This window comes from Cyanistes caeruleus, chromosome 9, assembly GCF_971803275.1.
Source record: "Cyanistes caeruleus chromosome 9, bCyaCae1.hap1.1, whole genome shotgun sequence".
NCBI classification, from domain to species: Eukaryota; Metazoa; Chordata; class Aves; order Passeriformes; family Paridae; genus Cyanistes; species Cyanistes caeruleus.
The window spans coordinates 8,189,688-8,202,716 of NC_141709.1; the positions used below are offsets into that span (position 1 = coordinate 8,189,688).

General features: G+C 40.9%; 1 protein-coding gene across 3 annotated transcripts in view; it reads right to left on the bottom strand.

Moving 5' to 3' along the window:
* The window catches only part of BRINP3 (BMP/retinoic acid inducible neural specific 3), a 662,162-nt gene that overhangs the window by 79,454 nt on the left and 569,679 nt on the right, over positions 1–13,029 (bottom strand). For all 3 annotated transcript variants that reach the window (XM_086842781.1, XM_086842782.1, XM_023931559.2), the window contains 2 exons: positions 9,159–9,349; positions 100–290 (listed from right to left, as the gene is read on the bottom strand). In XM_086842781.1, the coding sequence (XP_086698907.1) occupies positions 100–290; positions 9,159–9,349 (382 nt within the window). The remainder of the gene's footprint in view (positions 1–99; positions 291–9,158; positions 9,350–13,029) is intronic.

Consider the following 13,029-nt stretch of genomic DNA (forward strand, 5'->3'; position numbering starts at 1 on the left):
CTGATTGTTTTGCTAATGCTTACGAATCAAACCACACCTCCCCTGAGGAGCAGCGCAGCTGGGAGCTGCCCTGGAGGTGTGTCCTGGAGCTGTCCCTACCTTGATGGCGGTGGAGGCGATCTGGATGTGGTGCAGCCGGCGCAGGGTGCTGTCCCTGTCGATGAAGTAGGAGGCTGCCAGCTGGTGCAGGGTCTCCAGCGTCACCACGGAGCTGTTGGCGCTGGGGTCGCTCCCGTCCGACCTCTTGCTCAGCTTCCGTTTGTCCACAAAAATTGTGAGTGACTCCTCTCCTGGGCAGGGAAACAGAAGCCCCAGCAAGCATCAGCAATGTGCAACAACACAGAGAGATTTTGTAGACATCCAGCTTTAGGCGCATACAAAATGTGTTTATTTCCAAGGTCACTTAATACATTCATTCTGTAGTGTTCTATGTTAGCATAAAAGAAAATGAAACCAGTGTAATACTTGAGATGTTTGCTTGTTTCCTTCTCTCACAAAGCCTATCATAGCTGACTTTACAAGAAAGGCACCTTGTTGCACCTTGTTATGAGTAACTATGTGCTTTCTAATCAATTCAGCAGTGCCTGAAATCTGATAGAACGGTTGCCTTGAACCAAATTTCTGCAACAGAAAAATGTAGGGTTTTTCAGAAAGTTGGTGGTTTTCCACCAAGCTCTGGCAACTTGTGTTGTGGATTTCTCACTTCCTGTCTCTTTATAAAGATGTGGATAAATACTGTTGAATTCAGAAATTTTAATTTCTGTAGGATTATTGAAAACCAAAAATCTGACTTGCTTAACTGCATGGGTTCTTAAGAACATTTCCAGAACAGACCTACTGACACTGTCAAATTTTCCATGTTTATTGTCTAGTTCATGGATATATTTTCCTGTGTTTCAGGCTAAGCAAGAATTCATTCATTTATTAAAGTGTTTAGGCAAACCCCTTTACATGACAAAACAAATTGGAAAAGTAATTTCTGGACCCATTATTTTCTTCTGTGTAATTTATGTCCAAAATAAATTGGACAGAAGAAAATTTCCTCACCCTCTGAGCGTGTGTTTGTTAACCTGCATTCTTCAGCATTTAGCTCAACATTTGATTAATAATGTCATTATACCTGGATTTTAGGTGCTGAACAACTCCACTGAGTGCCTTTTCCTAGTTCCTGGAAAGGAAGTTACCCTGCTAAGGTCTGACTTGCCACTTGTGCTACTTTCACTGCTCACCCATCTGCTGCAGTGGCACTGTGCCCGTGCAGAGCATGGGATGCCAACTTCAGATGGGTTTATGTGCCAGAAAATAATAGCTGTAGGATAAAAATCTAGGATGAAAACATGACATCATCTTTAGAGGGAGCTAATCTTGGTAGTGAGCAAGTGAGGAACGTGTGCCTCTGTGCAGGAGATCACATTTGCTGGCAAATTTTGACTCACAAAACTTGTCTTTGGTTAACATGAGCACACTCCTTGTTCCCCAATGTACATTATGTGTTTCCCAATCTCCCAGAAATTCAGAGGACAGTCAAGCCCTTCAGATCTTACACAGGCAAAACTGTCATTATACAGGAGCTTTTTATCTAAATAGACCTGCAGGGTTTGTCCAGAATATTTCTTTTTCCCTGGAAGGGACAGGTGGCTGTTCCAGCTGCAGCTTACCTCAGTTTCCACCACTACATTTATACTTCTCCTCCTACAGTTTCCTAATGGATCATTATTTCTGTGCATGAAGTTGTCAATGCAGGGATTAATTGCCTGAAGCTCCAAAGAACCAGGAATTAAAACAGCCTCCTTAAGTACCAGGATTTCCCCACCCAATTATTTAATCTTTCTGCTGTAATATGTTGATGAAGGTTCACAACTGCCGTAAGGAGGGAGCTGGGAAAGCACAGCAAACTCTAACAGCCTATCCCCTGAGAGAAATCTGCCATCAGAACCTGCTCTAGGTTCCAGCTTTGCTGGCATTCAACTATGCCCATGCAATAAAACCTGACTTGCCACAACCTGCCAAGGGACTCCAGCCAGGATAAAAGATATTTCTGGTATGAAAAGCAATGGAGTGGGCTGAGATTTGAGCCAGGGGCCATGGGTTTTATGCAGTGGTCTGTGGAGCTACAAAGACATGGTTTAGAACAGATATTAGGAAGAAATTCTTCCCTGTGAAGGTGGTGAGGCTCTGGCACAGGGTGCCCAGAGAAACTGTGGTTGCCCCATCTCTGGAAGTGTCCAAGGCCAGGTGGGAGAGAGCTTGGAGCAACCCAGTCCAAGGATGTCCTCCAGCCCAGACTGTTCCATGGTTCTGTGGTATCAGGGAAGACAACATCCAAACTCAGAGAGTGAATACTGTGTCAGCAACCAGCTCAGGCTGCACAGATTAGCTGCAAAATTTTACTAGGAGCTTTCTCTCCATGTTTTCACATTTTCTAGAGTGAGCTAATTTATTTAGATTGAAGTGGCTTTTGCAGGATCAACCACCTTTCCACTGAAAAGATAAGGAATTGTAAGGGCAAAGAAAACGAGGACTTAAAGCTGCAGAAATTCTCTGGAAAAGATTACAAAAACTTTTTTTTTTTTTTTTTTTTTTTTGGAGGTCCTTTGTGTTTCATTATCACAGAATCATAGATTCATAGACTGGTTTGGGTAGGAAGGGACTTCTAAAGATCATCCAGTTCTATCCATGCCATGGGCAGAGACACCTCCCACTCTCCCAGGTTGCTCCAAGCCCCATCCAGCCTGGCCTTGGACACTTCCAGGGATCCAGGGGCAGACACAGCTTCTTTGGGCACCCTGTGCCAGGGCCTCACCACCCTCACAGGGAGTTGAGGGTGATGTTGAGACATTCCTAACATCTAATCCATGTTTCCTCTCCTTTAATTCAAAACCCTTCTCCCTTATCCTATCACTATCTGCCCATGTAAAAAGTCATTCTTTTTCTTTTTTATAAGACCTTTAAAGTCTTGGATTGCCACAATAAGGTCCCCCTGGAGCTTTCTCTTTTCCAGGCTGAAGAATCCCAGCTCTCCCAGCCTTTCTCTGAGAAAACCTTCTCCAGCCCACAGAGCACCCACCACACCTTGTTCTCATGTAAACACTTTTGACTGATCTGTATTAATCATTAGCAGAGATGGTGGGGTTCATTATATTTCAACAAAATTCTGCTAAGTTTTAGTATTAAAACAGAGTTTGTTGAGGTTTTTTTCCACATAAAAAAAAAAAAATCTCAGGCATTTTCCCATTCCCTGCTCTCCAGGAGAAGACAGCAGAACTCCAATAAAAACTCCCATTTGAAAAACAAACAAACAAACAAACCTTGAAAAAGGACAGGGTGGTGTGTTGTGATGTTTTACTTTGATTAGAACATCTCAGGAAAAGATCATTTGGACCACATCAGAGTTATCACATCTTCCTGTTTGTCTTGTCCTTCTTGACCCTACATTTTCCATGGTGGGTGTGGATCCCCTGGCACCCCCAGCCCTGTCCCCACCCCCTAACAGATATGTTTGGGTTCTCATTCTTTGTAACCAGACTGAAATAACTTCAGATGTTTACATGGCACCTCACACAAGGAGTCCTGGTTCATCTCTGGCACTCCCAGGCACTGTGCTACCAGCTGGTGCCATCAGGGGCAGCTCAAAGATACTTGCTGCACAAAAGACTTCTCACAGAGCTTTTCATCTGTCAGAGATGATGGATCCCTTGCTAGAAAAAGTGAATTCCCCCATCCATCGGGGCTTAGGCATCCCTGTCCCTACAGAACTGTGAAAGGGCTCCCTTCAGCACCCAGAGCTCCAGGGTTTGGGAAATAACCCTGCCAACTCTGGTTTGGGGGAGACAATTTGAGTTTTAAGTTCATCTGGAGAAAATTAAACCCATGCCAAAAGAGACTCTTTTGTAACATTGAAAACATGGATGAATCTTGTTTTTCACTGGTTACTGTCTGCCACCATAAAACAGGCTAAGAAGACATCCAAGCATCAGGTGAAAACAAGTGTGATTTAGAAAACTGGTCAAGGTTAAAAATTTTAAGAACTGAAAAGGAGCTGTGACAGTGAACACTTATAACACATGATTATTCAGCATCAAATCCTCCCAGCTGTGCTTTTTACAAGCTCTGAAAGCAGCATTTGCTCTCCTTCCCAAAATTCAAGAGACAGTAAAATTCACTTTCCCAGGTTTAAAGGAAGTAGTAGTATGGAATTACTTAGTTATGCTTACAAAACAATGCTACATAGCCCAATGGGTGGTTCACGAAGCTCTCAGTCACCACAGGGATGTTTTATTGCCATGTGGGGCTGTCACTGACAGAGAGTCACTGCAGGGGCAGGGGGCTGATGTTCATGCTCTTCACTGACCTTACCACAGTGTCCACTACTGTCCCCACCAGCCCTAGGGCATGCAAGGTTATAACTTCAATTTTTAATTCTTTCTGGATTTATAAGAACATATTGCCCATGATATATGTTTATAAATTCAACTAGCTCCCAACACAGTTAAAAAAAAAAAAAAAAGAAATTAAATAGGTGTATAGAAATTTACCCAGATATACAACCCATCTGTGGCCATTTAGATGTATGACTCCTAAATAACAGTTGGTAAGTGGCATTCAGAAACTAGAAATTAATTTTGTGTTCATCTTAAGAACATATTCAAGAGTTATTTAAATTAAAAATGCAAATCTACATCAACATGGCAGAATTGGAATAATGCTGTAACAATTGAAGCTAAACATAACCATCTATAGAAGGAGTAAATATATTTTGTTATACATACCAATGAATATTCACATGATTTAAATACGTAGTGCTATCTTGTGCCTCAGTTGTTGAGAGATTGTTTGCCTGTACTACCCACATCTTTGGAATAATAAAGGAATTATAGGCCTTGATGTTTCATATTTTCATCTGTAGACTGGGAAGTGGTAGGAAAAGGCAGTGATCCAAGCAGTTCCCATCACTTTGTGTCAGAGAGGAAACAGGAATAAAAGGAGAACACTCCAAGGTAGCTATAGCTGAGCATAACCCACAGATGCCTACTTGAACCTCTCTCTTCATACACATAAAAGTATCTTACACAGGACTTACTCTTTGGCCTAGGAACTCCTCAAAGTTTTCTGATTAAATAAAATACCTCAGCTACTACCTAAATAACTACACCTAAATAAATACACCAGCTACTATCAGCTAGTGGAAAATCTATTCCTGTCTGGATCACCAAAGGTATCATTAGGGTTTTATCAGGTCATTTTCCCAAACTTAAGCAGATGCTGGTAGAAATGCACAGGCTGAAAAACTATATAAATTAATGTCAGGCCAGATGTGGTACCATTTCCACGGTCCAAGTGAATAACAGTGCACGTTAATTCTATACAGACCATCTGTTTAAGGATTTAAATTTTTTCTTCACTAAGTAGACGGAAGTGGAAAGAAAGTTAATGTACTTTGTGCTTTTTCCCCTCCCCTTAGCTTCCATAATCCTTGATGCTGTGGAATTTACATATCTGGACAGGGGGTGTGACTGGTGCTTGCAAAATTTTCAAATTCCTTTCTCACATCAGTCATTTGAGACTGTCCTCTCCTTCTCTTATTTGCCAATAGTTTGTATCTTACTTTGAGGGAGTGTTATGGAAAGCAAAGGTCGTATCAGCAGTTAGTGTAAGTGCTAATAAATCCTTCAGAATTCATTGAGATTCACTGTTTTTCACCACCTGACAATTTTCCCCATCTTTGCAGGCAGAATAAATACGCAGCTCCAGGGAAATACTAATGAGGAGCAGACAAGCTGGCACTTGTGGAAAAGTAAAGGTGTAACATCACACTTGCAGGGCTGTAATCAGAGGGGTTGGGGTCGAGCTGATCTGCCCACACCTGTTAAGACTGTTTTAAAGACAAAACTACCTCTTTTCCTTCTGATTCCTTCAACAACATCAAGGGCTATTTCTTGACCCAGAGAGCTGAATGGATTGATGGTCTGGTAATGAATACCTTGAGCAGAGATGACTGACAATAGCAGTAAAAATAAATCTACCTGGAACATTTCAGATGACCACTTAGACAGTTTCTTAACGAGGTTCTCCTGTCATAGGAACCTTCGGCATTGTCCTGCAAATTGGTTTATTCAGAGCAGTTGACTTGTTTCCAGGTGCAAGGAGGACTTCCTTGCAAATCAGTCTCACTTCACCCAAACGCCTGGAACAAGAGCCTATCATCTCATTGTGGTGTTCTAATTATCCTCATCACCAACTCTACTGCTTTGCTGAATGGCCTTTTCTGTAGGAACAGCATTAAAGGGAATGTCTTTAACTCCGGAGGGATTTGGTTTTGTCCCCTCACACTCATCCCACAGTGGTAGCCCAGGCTTCCCTACAGCCTCCAGCTCCAAAGCTCACACCTGTTTTTTGCAAGCCATTAAAGTGTAATTTCCAGCAAACTGGACTACCATTGCATGAAGTTGTGAGCAGGCAAACAAGAGAAAAGTATAAATGCAAAACAAAAGAAGGGGAAGTAATAGTGAGTGCTCAGTCTGCTGGGTCACACAGGGTCCTTCAATCATTCAGCTTGAAGCTGCTCGTTATGGACTTTGGGCTTGTGTCACAAGGAGATAAAATTTCCATAAGAAATAAAAGCAGTGAGAAATGTCACTTTCCACATTATCTTGTGGCAGCAAGAAATATGGAACTTTTTTCCCTCAGTTCTCATTTCCTAATGCCCTTGAGGGGTGTATTTCTGTGTTTCTGAATAAAGACTAGGGAATGTTTCACAAACAACCATGTGCAAGAGTCCCCTTTATGCTCAAAAAGGGATCTTTATGGAAACCAAATGGTCACAGAGGCACACAAATCTTACCACAGCATCATTCATTTGCCAAGTTTTCCTTTCTGTCCATGAATACAGATGATTGGGGATTCATTATATGAAAGCACTGTGCACACTCCGTTTGGTCTTCTGCTTTTAACAAGCTGCATAAGTGACAAGCTTTCACAATAAAACAACTTGTAATTAAAGGGAAAGTACTAATACATTATTAAAATAATAAAAAAATCTAATTACATGTTAATCAGATGTGGACAAGCATCTGTGGGAATCCCCATTCAATCCAGCCCAAAAATGAGAACTAACACATCCAGGAAAGTATGGGTTTATTAGCTACCTCATGAAAGCTTTCCGAGAAATTACTAATTCCCTGTAATTATTGTAATTGAACCAATTTTTTAAAGTATTCAGCACCCATCCAATGATAATGTAAGGCAGCAGGTGTGCCTCAAATCATACCTAGAAGTTGAGACTAGGGACCTAAGTCAAATCCCAAGTTAATACGAAAACTCCCTTGGACTTCATTAAGCGGTGACAGAGCCCAGAAGTCAACACTGTCTCCTTCTGAGTGAAAATTTGGGCAAGGCTGTGGCAGCTACTGCAATTTAGAGCCTTTCTGAGGTGAGAAAATGGTACCCTACCTCAGCTTCCTTGCAGCAAATCCTGAGGCTTTGGGGAGAATATTGAATGGCTCAGCTAGAATTTTCAAATGTCTTCAAAGGAAATAACATTAAGTTTTAGTTTTACTTAGGTCCAGACCTCCTGAAAGTTGTCAGCTCCGTGGCTCTTTGGTGATCAGTGTGACATTGCTGCTTCGAATGTAAAGATCAGCTGTGGTCATGTTAGGCTGTTTTCCTAGAGCTCTCAGATCCAATTTCACCCTGACAATGAATTTCATCACATGGCTTCAGAGCTACTGCTATTTACATTAATTAAGAATTAGCAGATAGGTAGCCATACTGAAAAATAATTTTTACCACTGGATAATCCCTGAAGTAGGATACATGCTGCAGCCAAAGCTTTAATTCTTATGCTTTCTATTTTAAGAAACATTTTCTTTGTTCTTCACCATTTAGTCTTCTTATTCAAATGTGCCATGTGTTCTATACTCAAGAAATAAGTCATTTATAAAACATGTATATTTGCATGCAAAAATATTCAAAGTAGTTAAAAGAAATTCAGGGATTTTTTGTTACAAATTTCTGGACAACACACTTCAATTGTTCTTCAAATTCTCATGGTAATGCTGCAGAGGTACTAGTTCCCAAAATAATGATAGAAATTAGCTCTTTATTTTTTGAAATAACTACAGCAAGACAGAAATCCCTCTTGTTTCTAGGATGGTCTCCTTCAAAAGGAGAAGCCTCTGTGAGCCATTTGGGCTCTTACAGATCCCAGCTATCAGCCAAGAGAGACTAGGAGGGCTCTCATTTCCTTCACAAATGGCTAGGATTCAGCTTTGGAATGTATTAAAGAGAACCATTCCTCAGGTGAATAAAGAATTTCAACAAGCCTGTCCTGCAGGAAGGACACTCAATAACCAGAATTATCTTTAATATTATCACCCACGATGGGATAGAGCTGCATTTCTAAAATGTCAGTTCATTGTGTAATGCCTAGATGGGTAATCACAGGTACTAATTATCTTTCATTCGGAACAATTTATGCTCTCCTTTGAACATTAGGCCTTTTCACCGGATTTCTTCAATCCATCTGGTGACTGGATCCCAATTATCCATGGGGCTACCCTTTCCAGATTAGTCTGTGGGGACTGAAAGATGCAGATTCCATTAAGTTAATGGGAATGACATGGCAAAGCTTCATCATCCCATTTTGAAAATGCAGTCCCACTGGTTAAGTGAAGAATAATTCTAAAAAGGGCAGAGTGACAATATAGGGATTTTCCAACGGACAAAGTAGTTTAAAAGTCTCATAAATTAAAAGATTTGCTGGAAATACTTGTTACTTGGTTTTGGCTCCATTTCTGCAGGACTGCAAAGGACCCAGATACTTCTGTAAGCTGTTAATATGTAAATTGTTACAAGGACCACTTACAGAAAAAAATGTCACTCTCCTTAAGACCTCAGTGCAAAGACCCCCAAAAGGGCAGCACAGCAGGAGCTCAGGTAAAGCACCTCAACCTTAGCAACCAGATCTCTTCTCTTTTTTGCACAAAATTCTATACACAGCAGCAAAAAGGAGAAGAAGGAGTCACAAGACCTGTAGACAAAACCTGCTCCCACAGAGAGTGCTGCCCATCCTAGCAGCTTGGAGGAGGAGGAGTTGTGACCAGCGCTTTTAGTCTACTCACACCAAGCTCATCCACAACATTCCCAAGAATTTGCCCTACCTCCCAGGGTAGCTGAGAGCAGGAAATGTGTCCCATATTTCTTGATCAGGTTTTCTGTGATCTGTTGAAGGGTCGGGCGCCGTCCCAGCAGCCTTATGTTTCGGAAGAACTCGGGGGCGAGTGGCAGTGGGGAGCCAAGGAAATTTCTTCTTTCCACAGCAAGATTGTTTACTTTCCAGCGGCCAAACTCTCTGCAAAACAAAGCAGTTCTCATTCAGAAATGTGTCATTCAGACAAATGTCCTTCATTTGCAAGCGACTCTGCTCTGCTGAGTAGCTGGGGGCGACTCGCTGGGAATTACAACGGGGCCTTGACAGTGATACTCTGTCATGTGTTATAGACAGGACAAGCAACGAGGGTTATTTATTAGAAGTGGAGACAGTACTCCATAATAAAATAATTGTTGGGAAAGAAAGAAATAACAACTAAGCCACTTGCTTAGGTTGCTGCTGCTCCTGTTGGTTTTGTGTGGCTTCTGATGTGAATATTGCTCTGAAACGACTCGATTTGGTAGAAGCTGAAATGAAAGCAATGATTTCCCCAAATGTGGACCAGATGCAACAAATACTTTTGTTAGAACAAGGTAAATTTTAAAATATTAACAGGATAGAGTCCATGTTCTTTTGATGTTAAGTCACTTGGGTACTGAGCTGGATAAATTGGATAACTTGAACAAACACTGTCACACCACATTTGACCTTACTGTGATAACTCCAATCTTCTATAGTTTTGGCTTCCATTTTGGAAAAATACACAGACAGAAAGACTGATTCCTAAAAAGTGATGATGTTTCAATTGTAAGAGAGAAAAAAGTGAATTCAAAGACTAGCCCCTTCCCTTCAAAATAAATCAATGACAGCAGGGAAAACAAACAAGATTTTATTAATTTATTCGCCAATTAAGATACCAGATAGAGCTATTAGTGAGAAGGACTCATTGTCCTCAAATCTAGACAAGACAGGCAGCCTTGGCATTAACTTGGCTTTTCCCAGATACAGCAATAGCTGTTTTGGTTACAGATTCTGGCAATGAAGTGCAAGGACCTGAGCACTCTGCTTTAGCCACCACTTTGTTGAGTCTTTTGTACATCAATTAGGATTTCTCTTAGCCAAGGCTGTAAAAAAGCAAAGAGCTCAGCGAGCTTGCAAGACCCTGCTGAAGTTCCTGGGTAAATAGAGAGAAACACTCATGTACAAAATTAACCCAGAAACAGAAATCAAAGATGCAGCAAAAAAAATAGTATTTGAGGGATGCAGAAAGAAAGGGTTGGCAGCTGCTGGATGAGCAGGGCTGTGTAACACATACTCAACACTAGGATTTGTTAATGCTTTTAAGTCCACAGTTGTTAGTAGAACCCAGATGAATACATTTCCATGTAGCCCTTCTGCTTCCCAGCCTCCTCCTCTTGCTCTCCTGGATCCTGCCTTTCCTCTCAGACACATTCTGGTAGATGCCATTTTGTAATCTGTCATGGAGTTACTTAACCTTTAAGGGAATTGGAGTTGCTGGGAACTGCCTGGAGTTTTTTCTCCTGACCAATTATCGGTCATTGCTGAGAATTGACAGCAATTTAGGCCATTGAAAAGTGGGATCAACTTGTGAACCCTACCTTAAAATGTAAAAGCAGAGCTCTCTGGGTTCTCTTTGTTTTCTGGCTGTGAAGGGTGGCAGAGCTCCAGGCCTCCCGTCCCTGCCCAGGCCATGTGGCCGGGCGGGGATGGGGCCGGGCCTGCCCCGTCTCCCGGCCGGGAGATGGGGGGGCCTGGGGAAGGTTTTCCCCGGGCCGGGCCGAGCCGATCTCTGGCTCGGCTGCAGGTTTTGCTGTAGCTGAATTCACTGGAAACTGCCGAGTGAAGAGAGAGAGAGGCCCTGGACTTGCAGCGGGTTGGAACAGCGACCACACTCTCCAGAGCAGCCATGAGGAACTTTCCATCGCAGACGGCTCCAGCTCCTGTTCGGCAGAGATCACCGAACCATCTACAAAAGCCTGGGCAAGATTTTAACTCTTTCATTACCCAGATGAGACTTGCGGATTAATCTTTTTATCCAGAGAGAGAGAGAGGGAGAGTGATCAACATGAAAAGAGACTTTATAAACTACCAGTGACAGGAGAGAAAAGAAGCTTCAGAAGAGGTAGAGAATTAAGAAGATGCTTTAATTAAGCTGAAATATCTTTCTGTTAAAACTATGGAGATGGACAATGAATTCCTGAAAAGAACTCCTTTAATTCATGATACAGTATCTAGAGAGGAATAAAGTGTTCAAAGTGTAAATTTGAGTAAAAAATAGAGTAATTATGGTATAGTGAAGTGCTGGGAGATTTGAAGCCTTGAGAGGCAATGAGAAAACTGTTTTCTAGTGCAGCTCACAGAAACAGATGAAGAAGACTTTTTTTTGCCTTTGAATAACTTATCCTTAAAAATGCTATCTCTAGACTCATGGCCCATACACACTTCAGAGTGATGTGAAAATGGGAGGAGTGGGCTCTAATAATAGCAGCTCTGAGCAGCTAACATTAGGGCAATGGAAAACTATAACAAAAATAGTTTTCTTGTGAGAAACTCCATAAATTAACAGGAAGAAACTTCTGTTTCTCTACAAAAACTGGTGAAAAGACTGTAGCAAGAATTGGGACTGTTTTAACCATCAAAGTTCCAAAGTTTTTGTCTCTGTTGTCATGTGAACAAGGGAATAGTAGGTAGATAGGGGATGAAAAGGTTTTTCTGGAAGTTTATTCTGGTGTTCTTATTATTGTAGTTTGTCAATAAACTTTCTTTATTTTTCCCCTTTTAAGTTTTATGCCTGTTTTGCTCTTGTTCTAATCCATATCTCACAACAAGAAATAAGTAATTTTCTTAGTTATTGGTTTAAAACCACAACATAATCAAAAATAAATGTGAAGAATGATGGTAGGGAACGATTTCTCTAAATTAACTGAAATTTAATGCGATTTACCAGTCAAGGGCATGAGGTAAAACAGATCCCCATAGTTCTTCAAGACTCTACACATTACCACTGAAATTCCCAAATTAGTATTTGGGAATTGCTTTCTGATAAGGGATTTTCCGACTTAGTTTTCAGGTTTTGAAGTTTTCTCTCACAACTTTCCTTTCCTTTTAGGAAACTATAAAACCTATAACTTCTATTTGCAGCTTTTATGGAACTACTGTACATGAGTAGAGAGAAATGACAAAAATTACACACAAATATTTTTTGCCTGTAAAGCAAAAAAAATCCTCATTGTGTATATTGATCACATTAATGCAGACACTAAAAACAGTGAATTACCCTGCACTGCAGATTTTTATTTTTCAACTGAAATTTTCAACTGAAAAACGAACCACTAAAAAAATAAAATTGCAAAAAAATCTTCTTTCTTTTTTTTTTTTTTTTTTTTGTTGTTGTTGTATAGATTCTCTGTATTCTGGTCATATTTTTCATTTGAATACATCAGAAAAAACTGGTTAACTGTTGTTCCTAAACAGACCAACAAGACTTACTTTGACAGTAAGAAAATATTACAAGTTTTATCTTGTAAAATATTTATTTTATGCCTTGAGGAAACCTTTTGTTCTAAGCTCACTATCTGAGCTGAGATTCAAACACAATATAAACAGAAAAGATACAATTCTTATAAAAGACAGTTTTTGCCACCCTTGATCTGATTTTCATGGTCAGTATTTAAGGACAGAGAAGACCACCCTAATCCCCTCATCCTGCCCCCTTTTTAGTGCAGAGGTATCTCATCAAATGCCTCTTGCTGTCACACCCTTGGGACTGAGAAGAAACTGTCCCCCAGAAAAACATCTCATCTTGACTTAAACTCCAGGGATTTCTCAGAAATCCTCAGCAATCTGTTGTGGTGTTTGAC